Source organism: Halteromyces radiatus, assembly GCF_025201355.1.
Source record: "Halteromyces radiatus strain CBS 162.75 chromosome Unknown BX664scaffold_6, whole genome shotgun sequence".
Taxonomy (NCBI): Eukaryota; Fungi; Mucoromycota; class Mucoromycetes; order Mucorales; family Cunninghamellaceae; genus Halteromyces; species Halteromyces radiatus.
In genome coordinates this window covers 1,968,182-1,979,901 of record NW_026251692.1, presented here as the reverse complement: position 1 = coordinate 1,979,901, position 11,720 = coordinate 1,968,182, and the positions used below count along the sequence as shown (strand labels likewise).

Here is an 11,720-nt window from a genome sequence, read left to right as displayed (position 1 = left end):
TTGATAGTTTTACAATATATAAAAATAAAATAATAATAAATTGAATTGGATATACATATATATTTTACAAAAAAAAAGAGGACTAAATAAAAATATCAAACATAGAAATAAAAGGGGGATGGCAGGAGGAGTGGGGGTAAAAGGGGGGGGGGGGTGAGAGGAAGAAGAGTGTCACTAGATGTATAGATCAAGATCTTCCGTTTCTACTTTGACCAGATGAATACCAGGAATCATAATAAGACCAACTAATCTTCTTTCTTCTATTAAAAGTGAAAACGATATTAGTATCAGAATATATATATTTAAATAAGGTGGACTTTTCTACTTATTATTTACCTTGACGAAATTCTTCTGCTTGAGCTAATATGATATTCTTTTGTTTGTCCACACATACAAAAGTACCAATGAAGATTCTTCCATCTGTAATTTGAATTCGTGCTTTAAAATTTAGATATGACCTTAGTAAATTGACTTTGCTCACATCACAGATGCCCATGATAATCGTATTAGTGAAAGAAAAAAAAAAAAGAGAAAGAGATCACTCAATGTTTTTGGTTGACTCCAGCCAACTACTAGATTTACCGCGGTGTTTCAAATCACAAACGACTGAATCCTGTAATATCATTTTTATTGGGAGTGAAAGGATGCATCAGTGCTGTATTAGTGACAATACTAATGATGATGATGATGATGATGATGATATTCAAGATATATTTAGGATGAGAATTTTATTAGGAATCAATAGTTGATATATTTTCAACTTATGATCAATCCAATGATGATCGTTAATTAGAGAACCGAGCTACTGTAATGGAATCAAAAAAACGTTAATCAAATATAATATGCTCACATTCTTCATTATCTATTTAATAGTAAAAAGTAAAAAAAAAAAAAAGAAAAAATGATACGATAGATGAAGCATAGTACAAAAAGAAAAACAATAATCTTGATTTGGATAATAATTCAAAGAAAAAGATGTAGATGATTATCCGTTGTCATAAAAAAAAAAAAAGAGCCTTTTTGGAAGAACAAAGGTCTCATTTAGGGAATGAGGCAAAATAATTAAAATGACAGTATACATTTATGGCACTTGTTGCATCGTTTACAAATAAAACAAATAACACTGACTGATATCGTTGTTTTAAAAAATTTAGGTTCATTTCCAAATTTGGATGATGTTTTCTTTTTCAGTGTTTTTTAATTCTTGTTCTCTTTCGTTTTTTTTTTTTCCCTCTCTTTCTTCTTTTTATATCCTTATTTATTTATTTTTCTTATTTTAACTCTTTATTATTATTACTATTATTTGTATACTATGGACTCATATCAAAGACCTGTTTTGAATAACAGTCAAGGTAAAGAAGTGTCGTTAATCTCATTCGAAATGATTCTTTTTTTCAACAAGAACTAAATCACTTTATTTTATTAAAGATATGATACAAGAACTTTTTGAAGAAATCAATGAATATCTTGGAGGTAAAAGAAGTAAAAAAAAAAAAAAAAAAAGAACAAAAATGAAACTGAAAAAAGATATTTTATTTATTTACTTTAGATCAAGGCAAATCTGAACAAGAACCTATGACACCATCAATATTATCACCATTCAATCTGTCTACAGAAGGAGATGATGATGATGATCAACAAATTCAAGAGGATGAAACAAATACTCAAGATGACCTATCAAATCACTCAAAAATCAGCTCGCCATCAACATTACAGACTGCCATGTTTGTAGAATCTGACAAGGAAGATATTTATGATGATGATGACCAAAAGTAATAAATGATAATTTAAACTTTTTTTGGTATACTGATTTATTATTATTATTATTTATATATTATAGTTATACTGCTGACCCAACACAGATCGAACATCATCATGATGATCAAGTCGTATGTTTGTGTTACAAATGTAAAACCCAACAATTAAATGATTCTTCTCAAGTAGACGATAATCATTATGCAACTACTTCAATCCAAAATCAATTACAACCATCAATATCAAAGCAACGTTTATTACAAAGACCTAAATCAACAACTTCTTTTGGTGTAGTCAGTAGTGCTAAACTTGCTCACATTGCTGGTCTCGTCAAACAAACATTAACTAGTACACCACGCGACTTGGGTCCTGATGCATACAACAAAAGACGACATTCAACTTTGGATACCAATTTTTCTTCTATTGTCAAATCATCTTTATCACCAGTGAATACAGTTTATAACAAAAGTACTCAACGTGATCAACAATCCCGTCCTCCATTATTATCAACACATTCTTCTAACAATTATACCGAAAACATATCTCAATCTAATAATGTGGAACGTCAAGAAAATGAAGTATACAATGATACCAATGATGATGATGATCATCAACAATACACTAATACTGTGAATCTTGCTCCTACTGATTGGCATACAACAAATGAATTCGATTCTTCTTCCTATGATGGCAATAATCAATCTTTGGCTAGAAATCTCCAAAAAGTCGATCCCTATCCAGGTGAAAAAGAACAAATCTCTGGTATACCTAACTTCTCGCCTTTACCTTTTCTCACTCCTATCCATCGCATTGGTGAACCGCATTCTATTGTATTACGTACCAAAATGGCTAGAGAAGTTGGTACTCATGAAGATCGTATTAATGCTTATAGTAAGTGACCAAGGAAAAAGAGAACAAACAAAAAGAGGAAGGGAACGGTCAGTGGAAAAAGAAAAGGATCTACCTTGCATTTGACGTTTTAGTAATAGTATTAATTTTTATTATTTATTATTCAATGAATTTTATTAGATAATGCGTATTCTCATTGTATTATGGCTAGAACTGATATGGTGCCTTGGATCAAAAAACAATATAGCAAAGGACCCCCTGATTTGGTGATGAGTAAGTCAAAATAATAATAATAATAATAATAATAATAATAGTAATAAAAGAAAAGGTGTTATCGAGTAATTGATAATTCATTCATTATGCTTATTGATTTACATTTTTTTTTTTTTTTTATATTCTAGATTATACTCCAAAACCCAAAAAATCATCCAAGTCACTGTTTGGTATCTTCAAACGTCACTCAAAAACCGGTGATACAACAACATCCAGTAACCTTCTGACTTCCAATGCAAACAGTAAATTATCAAGACTTTCGGTATCCTCATCAAAATCATCTCTCTCCTTCCAACTAATGCCATCTGTTTCTCCTCAGCCAACACAAACACAGTCAATGCCTTCCTTATATCAACAGGAACAACAGCAACAACAACAACAACAACTGATGCAGAACAATCAAGTGGAATCCCTTTATGAACAGCAAGATGTTTCACCAGACAATGCAACGACATGTAATTTACCATCCTTCAACAATAGATCACAAATAGATGATCACGTCATACAACAAGCACAACAGGAACCTTGTAATAACGTTGGATCGCTTGAAAAGAAAAAGTCAAAATCATTCTCTTCCATTGGTGAGCCTGTATCCATTTTGAAAAAACATCCTTCTATGACTATGGACGAGCCGTCCTACATCCCAAGATCCAATTTGAATAACAATTCCGATGACTCTGGACCACATTTGAAGAAAAAATCCTCTACAACCAGCTTTGTAGATGAACCTGTAACTACTTTGAAGAAAACTTCATCAATACCAAGTTTCAACGATATTCCATATACATCTAGACCAAAGACAAAATCAGTATCACCAAGACCCTCTATGGAATTTCAGAAATCTCATCACCCATCGACATCAACATCTCCTGTCAACAACAACGGCAACGGCAAGAAGAAATATTTGTTAAGTCCACCAACGGCCATGACAACATCACGTCATCAACAACAACGTAGTCGTAGTGTATCACCTTCTCCTCGGTCACCATCACCCAATCGAAGTCGAAGCGTATCACCTATGGCTGGTAAAAGTTCACCACTTTCAGGCTATGTGGATTCTCGTCCTCGTCAACAACAGCAACATCATCATCATCATCATCGTCTTCAGAAACGTTCGTCATCTGACTTCCACCAAAGATCACCTAGTCCTGATAGAATGATACCATCTTCATCTCGTTATCTTATATCACCCGAGCATCATCCTACGCCTAGACGACATGCTCATGATACAAGACCTTATCGTAGTAGCAGCAATACCAGCATGCGACAATCCTATCTTGATGCATCAGGGCCCCATCCAGATGATAGATACTCAGACGACAGTAACAGCGCCAGGATGATCAAACGGACAAGATCCTCTGAATATCTTTGTCCATCATCTACTCACTATCCACGTGGACAACATCCTCCAGCAGTGATATCAACTTCAGCAGACACTCTCCATCATGGCAAAACAAATATGAAGATATCAGGTCGCCATCGGTCTCCATCTCGTCAACTCTCTGGAATAAGGTCAACATCATTAGAACAACAAAAATCTACACGACGACATCGCCGATTATCAAATGCATCTTCTCATTCAACGAACAATGGTACGGAATACTATGAGTTGCCACCACCTTTAGCGGCCAATACAGGTAGAAGAATGACGGATCCGATTTACATGATGCCACCTTCAGCCTATCCTGCATCAATATCAAGAAACCAACGATCTGGTGAAAGTAGAAGAAGAAGAAAGAATAGTAATAATAGTCACAGACGAAGAACATCCTATACCGAAGATGAATTGGAATACGATGATTACTATCAAGATGGTACAGATGGTTATACAATGTCACCTAATGGAATAAATACAAGACGTTGGTCCTCTTCTTGTCAACAAGTACCACCACCACCTCAACCTTTATCTAGGAGACGTAGCAAAGTTAGCATGAATGCATTTGAACAATCCTTGGATGATCTTTGTGCTTTTTTCCACCATCTACCTCGACATGTTCTTGCCACTTATTTACAAGATGCCCAAGGTGATTTTTTTTTGGCCAAGGACCTTTGTATGGATGATATTATGGCCAATGGTATATAAAATTCTAGTCTATTGTAGTCGACCCATTATTTAATGTAGCCATTTTGACATTAGAATTATGAAACAAAAAAAAAGATTATTTACTTTTATGCATGAATACATTATTTTTACAATAAAAAAAATAGAGTGGTAGGATGTTGGCTTTCTTTTTTTTTTTCTTTGTTTTTTAGGTGATTTCTTTGATTTTTTTTTTAAATGGTGAAAAGTAATGATTTCCTATTTTTTTTTTTTATAGAAAAGGGGTAACAAAAAAGGTACAACCGACAAGTTCCGTTTTTTTTTTTTATTGGGTTAAGTGATTCGATGAGTGGAAGACACCGGAAGGCACAATTCAATCGCAGCATCACCCGTGCGAAACCTTACTACATGACGTCGAAAAAACTTTTTGACGATATTTTCCCGCTTCCCTTAAATTTTTTCTCCAATTTTCTCCCTGTTTTTTTTTTTTTTTTCTTGTTCCACTACCTTTCTTTTTTCTTTCTTACATACACATTTCTTTTTTTTTTTCTTTTTTTTTTTTGTATTATTATGTTCAAATTAGTCACCGCCAAACCTTTGGCTAATGTAAGTTATGATATGTTTCTTTTATGGATATATATATATAGGATATTACAATCATATAATTCATCAATGGTGGAGGGGCAAAAGTGTTGTTGGGGATTAATACGGAAAGACCGGGTTGTTTTTTTTTTTTTTTTTTTTTTTTTTTTTTGTGATAATAGAAGAATAACTGTAATTCACTTTTTTTTTTTTTTTTTTTTTTTTGTCTTTATTCTTTTCATAGATCGCCGCTCGTCATACTGGTGTCAAGGCTATCCGTGCACCTATTGCCAACCAATTCTATCGTTTCTACAGTGCTCCTGCTGGTAAGAATTTCAATCTCAAACTACACATTTATTTTGTCTTTGACATATTCGACAGATAAAAAGGAAATAATGCAAACTTTTTTTTTCTTTCTGATATTTAGATTCTGAATATGATGTTGTTGTCATTGGTGGTGGTAAGTTTTCTATTTTTTTTTTTTTATTTATTGTGCTTGTCAAGAAAGAGATTGGAAAAATGTGGTTGGAAAGATGTCAATATGAAGGTTTATATCGTCTGACAATCTTATTCTCTTTTTTCTTTTAGGCCCAGGTGGTTATCCTGCTGCTATCAAAGCTGCTCAACAAGGTCTCAAGGTATGTGGGAAACTGAATCAGGATATTGAAAATAATATTCTTTTATTATTATTATTATTTACAAGGAACTTTTACTTTTTTTTTCTTCTTAGGTTGCTTGTATTGAAAAGCGTGGTACTCTTGGTGGTACCTGTTTGAATGTCGGATGTATTCCTTCCAAGGCCATGTTAAACAACTCTCATATTTATCATGAAGCTAAACATAGTTTGAAAAGCCGTGGTATTGATGTTAGCGATGTACAATTGAACTTGGACAACATGCACAAGGCTCGTGTCAAGGCTGTGAATGGATTGACCAAGGGTGTTGAATTCTTATTCAAGAAATACAAGGTCGATTACTTGAAGGGTACCGGTTCTTTCAAATCAACCACTGAAGTGAATGTTGATGGTTTAGATGGTACTCAATCTACTTTGAAAGCCAAGAACATTATCATTGCTACTGGTTCCGAAGTCACTCCTATCCCTGGTATTGAAATTGATGAAAAGAAGATCGTATCCTCCACTGGTGCCCTTGAATTGACCAAGGTCCCCAAGAAGATGGTTGTCATTGGTGCTGGTGTCATTGGTCTTGAATTAGGTTCTGTTTGGTCTCGTCTTGGTGCTGAAGTTACCGTTGTTGAATACTTGGATGCCATTGGTGCCGGTATGGATCCCGAAATGGCCAAGACTTTCCATCGTCTTTTGTCCAAGCAAGGTCTCAAGTTCAAGATGTCTACAAAGGTGAATGGTGCCAAGATTGAAGGTGATATTGTCAAGGTCGATGTGGAAGCTTCCAAGGGTGGCAAGGCTGAAACTGTAAGTTTTTTTTTTTTTTTTTTTTTTATTAGAAAATAATGACATATTTATTTTCATTTAAATAGTTGGAAGCTGATGCTGTATTGGTATCCATTGGTCGTCGTCCTTATACTAAGGGTCTTGGATTGGAAAATGCTGGTGTGGAAGTGGATAACCGAGGACGTGTAGTGATTGATAGTGAATACAAGACCAACGTTCCCAACATTCGTTGTATTGGTGATGTTACTTTTGGTCCCATGTTGGCTCACAAGGCTGAAGATGAAGGTTTCGCTGTGTCTGAAATGATCGGTACCGGTTATGGTCATGTCAACTATGATGCTGTTCCCTCTGTTATCTATACTCACCCTGAAGTTGCCTGGGTTGGTAAGAATGAAGCTGAATTGAAGAGTGAAGGTGTCAAATACAAGACTGGTAGCTTCCCCTTCGTTGCCAACTCTCGTGCTCGTACTAATGATGATATGGATGGTTCCGTCAAGGTGATTGCTGATGCTGAAACTGATCGTATTTTGGGTGTTCACATCATTGGTCCTAATGCTGGTGAAATGATTGCCGAAGGTGTTCTTGCCATGGAGTAAGTTTCTCTATAAAGAAATATAACTTCAACAAACGGGATATTGATCTTTTTTTTTTTTTTTTGAAAATAGATACGGTGCTTCTGCTGAAGATGTTGGACGAACTATGGTAAATCAACAAAAAAAAAAAAGATTGGATGAAAAGGAATGATATTGACTTTTTTTTTTTATTTCTTTTGTAGCATGCCCATCCTACTCTCTCTGAAGCCATGCGTGAAGCTGCTTTGATTGCCTCCACTGGTAACGCCATCAACTTTTAGATGTAGTTTAGAGTTTTCTCTTTTCATTTAGTATTTATTCATTTTATATATATATAATAAAGACAGATTTTTTATCCTTTTATTAGAAACTTTTTATAAATCATGCTTGAACAATAATAATCATTAATATAATCTTTTTTTTTTTTTTTGGTTGGGGGAGTGGGATGTTTTGGGAATCCGATTTTACGTTTGTGTTACTGATTTATATTATTATCAGTGACCCCTAACCTAGAAATGAATAAGAAGTATGATCCTGTACTATGCTTATTCTTAATGGAAATGATACTTATTAAATGGGAACATTCATCTGTAAAATGGACGGATAAATGGTAAAGAATTAAGTTTTTTATTTTGATTTATGAGAGACTATTAACAAACGATGGCCATGAAATAGTAGTAAAAAAAAAGCAAAAAGAAGTTCTCCGAGCGGAAAGCCAATCAGTTTGCTGGGCGGCGAGCAAACCGCCCAATGATGGAAAACGAAATAGAAAAAACTTTTTTTTTTGTTGCCTTTCTTTTTTTTTTTTTTTTTTTTCTCTCCGTCTAGTAGCATAGAAAAGGGATCTCATCTGTTTTCTTGCTTTTGTATTCATTAGCTCTTTATTATCAGTGGATTCTACTTGAAACTGACGTCAAACGTTCCTCCCTTTTTTTATTATTGTTATTATTATTGATCAATTCTATCGTTTGTGGCCAATCGTTTCTCTTACCTTCATCTCCTTTGTGACTATTCGACATGATATCGCATAACCCAGCATCATCTTTCCAAGTCCCAAGTATTGAAATTCAAGAAACAAAGACACCTCCAGCATCGCCTTCACTTACAACGTCTTTCTCCTCAGTAACGGAAAGCAAAGGTTCACTATCACTTTCGACATCATCAACAACATCAACCACAAATAATGCCACTACTCTTCCTGCCAAACCTTCAGTGACAGCAGCAGCAGCAGCAGTAGCAGCTTCCGGCACTTTATCGTCTTCTCCCAAAACTCGTCCTCGTACTTTCAGCTTGAGTCATCTAGTCACAAAGACTCGCCGAGCATACTCTGTTTCCTCGGCCTATCCCCCGAAAATCCAACCTAGTCTGGCCTTACCAGCACCTCGCGATCGAGACATCACATGGGATCAATACTTAGCAGCTACCAAAGGTAATGATTTGGACGACGCAGATAAACCCAAATTTAATCTATCTGCTGCTCAACGAAGAAACTCAGTTGCTGCAACAGCTCGTCGGTATGAAGACTTTGAACAAAAAATCGAAGAAGCTCCATTGGCCGTATTGGTATCGACTTACCTGAATTATTTGGTCTTGATCTTATTTGGTCATTTACGTGATATCTTGGGCAAATTATTCAAAAGAAAGGAATATGCTCATCTTCGAACAAGTGAAGTAAGAATAAAAATGTAATAAATTGATAGTGACAATAAACTAACTAGGAAAGCAACCTTTCTTTTTTTTTTTTCTAGGGTTATGCACCTTTAGTATCCGATTTTGACTCTTTTTATACTAGACGAATGTATGTACGTATTCGTGATTGTTGGAATCGACCTATTACTGGTGTACCCACAAGAAAAACATTGGTTTTGGAACGTGAATCAAAGGATTTTAACAAGACTTTCAAGTAAGTTATGAAACTTTAATAAGAATTAGTTTACTTTTTTTTTTTTTTGTAATACTGAAAATATTCTTTTTTTTTTTTTTTTAACTTCACTTAGATTGACTGGAAGGCAAGTCGAATGTATCAACTTTGCTTCATACAATTACCTTGGATTTGCTCAAGCATCTGGACCATGTGCAGATGCCGTAGAAAATACAGTGACACAATATGGAATCAGTACAGCTGGGACAAGATCTGAAGCTGGTACTTCAGATTTACATCTCTATTTGGAAAAGAAAGTGGCGGAATTTGTTGGTAAAGAGGACGCTATTGTTGTTTCTATGGGTTTTGCTACCAACTCCACTACGATTCCTTCTCTTGTTGGCAAGGTAAAAACGTTAACATATGAGTCTTTTTTTTTTTTTTTTAATTGACAATTTTTAATTTTACAGGGTTGTTTGATTATCAGTGATGAATTGAATCATAGTTCTATTGTATTTGGTGCTCGTCTATCTGGTGCCTCTATCCGAGTATTTAAGCATAATAACATGATGGATCTTCGACAATTATTGACTGAAGTCATATCTCAAGGTCAACCCCGAACACATCGTCCTTGGAAGAAAATCATGGTTATTGTTGAAGGGTTATATTCCATGGAAGGATCTATTGTCAATTTACCAGAAATCATCAAGATGAAACACGAATTCAAGGTAATGGAGAAAAGAGAGAAAAAAAAAAGAAGCAAAGAGAAATGATATTCATACCTTTTTTTCTTTATCTATTCTAGTTCTATTTATATGTGGATGAAGCTCATTCGATTGGTGCTCTTGGTGAAAACGGTGGTGGTGTTTGCGATTTCTATGGTATCAGTCCTAAATATGTGGATATTCTTATGGGAACATTTACAAAATCATTTGGTGCGGCTGGTGGTTATATTGCTGCTGATAAGGTAAAATGAATAAATGAAAAAAAAAGAAAGTCTAGAATATCTCTTAAACAGGAGATAATGATGTATTGTACTTTGATAGGCTGTATTGAATCATCTTCGTTTGACAAACCATGCATTTTTATATGCTGAAACCATGTCTGTACCAGTCGTTCAACAAATCATCACAAGTTTGGCTATCATCAAGTAATTTTTTTTTTTTTTTGACTGGCAGTATATTGTCAAAGAAAGTTGATTTGTTGAACTCATATATATTACCTTTTATTATTTATAGAGGTGAAGATGGAACTAATGATGGTCGAATTCGAATTCAGAAATTAGCAGATAATGCACGATATTTTGCATCAAAATTACGGGAATTGGGATTTATTGTTTATGGTGATGAAGGAAGTCCTGTGGTACCCTTATTATTATTCAATCCTGCCAAGATCTCGTAAGTTGGATAAAAGTTTTTTTTTTTTTTTTTTTCATCATGATTCTAATCCTTGTTTTTTTTTTTTTTTTTTTTTTTTATTCTACTCTAGTGCATTTTCTCGGGAAGCGTTAAAGCGTGGTATTGCTATTTGTGTGGTTGGATATCCTGCAACACCTATCATTAGTTCTCGTGCTCGATTCTGTGTATCAGCCTCTCATACAAAAGCAGACCTCGGTAAGAAGAAGAAAAATAGTAAAGAGTAAATATAGTTATTAACGTGATATATATATATATATATGTAGATGATGCTTTGGAAAAGATAAGTGAAATCGGTGATTTATTGATGTTAAAATTCAAACAGCCTTTAAAAGGATAAGAACAATGGGTGGCGATCCCTCTTTTCCTCCTGGTTTTTTTTAATGTAGTATTGATCCTTTTTTTTTTTTTTTTTTTTTTTTTTTGTTCTTCTTATTATTGTTGTCCCCTTTCACATTCCATGTACATATCATTTGTTACTACTGTTATTATTCACATCATCATTATGAAAATAAAGCTTTCTCCTTATTTTACAAACCCCACATATAAAAAAAAAAAAAAAAAACGGAGCTGATGGTTTATTGTGTTAGTTAGCGATGAACACAGGGAATAGTTGAATATTCTCCTAAATCCAATACATGCAATTCTCACCACGTTAACAAAGGATTAAAAAGGTGTAGAGACATCAATTGATGTCTCCTTTCCCTTTTATTTTTTTTTCTATCTCATCAATATATGAAATATAATCATTACTATCTAATAATTTATCATTCAATATTAAATTTAATTCAATTGATCTCAATTGATTCAATTTTTCATTTTTAAGATCTTAGAATAAATAAAAAAAAAAAAAAAAGGCTGTATGATAACATCACCATTGACTTTGTATTTTCTCCTCCTCATGCGAGTTAGAAAAATTAAGCCATTCCTCCTCTTTTTCCTTTTTTTTTTTGATGGATAA

General features: G+C 34.0%; 4 protein-coding genes across 4 annotated transcripts; 3 read left to right on the top strand and 1 right to left on the bottom strand.

Annotated features, from left to right (window-relative positions):
- Window positions 1-2: 2 nt before the first annotated feature.
- Window positions 3-526, bottom strand: BX664DRAFT_338800 (uncharacterized protein). Its single transcript, XM_051546505.1, has 2 exons — window positions 337-526; window positions 3-260 (listed from the first exon to the last, which is right to left on the bottom strand). The coding sequence occupies exons 1-2, from the start codon at window positions 494-496 to the stop codon at window positions 175-177; spliced, it is 246 nt and encodes an 81-aa protein (XP_051398617.1). The 5' UTR covers window positions 497-526; the 3' UTR covers window positions 3-174.
- A 706-nt stretch (window positions 527-1,232) lies between these two features.
- On the top strand, window positions 1,233-5,177 carry BX664DRAFT_338798 (uncharacterized protein). Its single transcript, XM_051546504.1, has 6 exons — window positions 1,233-1,352; window positions 1,429-1,473; window positions 1,550-1,772; window positions 1,841-2,646; window positions 2,785-2,877; window positions 3,006-5,177. The coding sequence occupies exons 1-6, from the start codon at window positions 1,313-1,315 to the stop codon at window positions 4,958-4,960; spliced, it is 3,162 nt and encodes a 1,053-aa protein (XP_051398616.1). The 5' UTR covers window positions 1,233-1,312; the 3' UTR covers window positions 4,961-5,177.
- A 281-nt stretch (window positions 5,178-5,458) lies between these two features.
- On the top strand, window positions 5,459-7,846 carry BX664DRAFT_338794 (dihydrolipoyl dehydrogenase). The gene is made up of 8 exons (XM_051546503.1): window positions 5,459-5,524; window positions 5,745-5,826; window positions 5,928-5,960; window positions 6,089-6,138; window positions 6,231-6,932; window positions 6,998-7,503; window positions 7,577-7,613; window positions 7,687-7,846. Exons 1-8 carry the CDS (start codon window positions 5,489-5,491, stop codon window positions 7,762-7,764), a joined length of 1,524 nt encoding a protein of 507 aa, XP_051398615.1. The 5' UTR covers window positions 5,459-5,488; the 3' UTR covers window positions 7,765-7,846.
- Window positions 7,847-8,500: 654 nt separating this feature from the next.
- Window positions 8,501-10,745, top strand: BX664DRAFT_266143 (pyridoxal phosphate-dependent transferase; the record flags this gene model as incomplete). Its single annotated transcript, XM_051540890.1, has 7 exons — window positions 8,501-9,154; window positions 9,232-9,386; window positions 9,481-9,751; window positions 9,815-10,072; window positions 10,150-10,311; window positions 10,391-10,494; window positions 10,583-10,745. 7 exons carry the CDS (start codon window positions 8,501-8,503, stop codon window positions 10,743-10,745), a joined length of 1,767 nt encoding a protein of 588 aa, XP_051398614.1.
- Window positions 10,746-11,720: the final 975 nt, after the last annotated feature.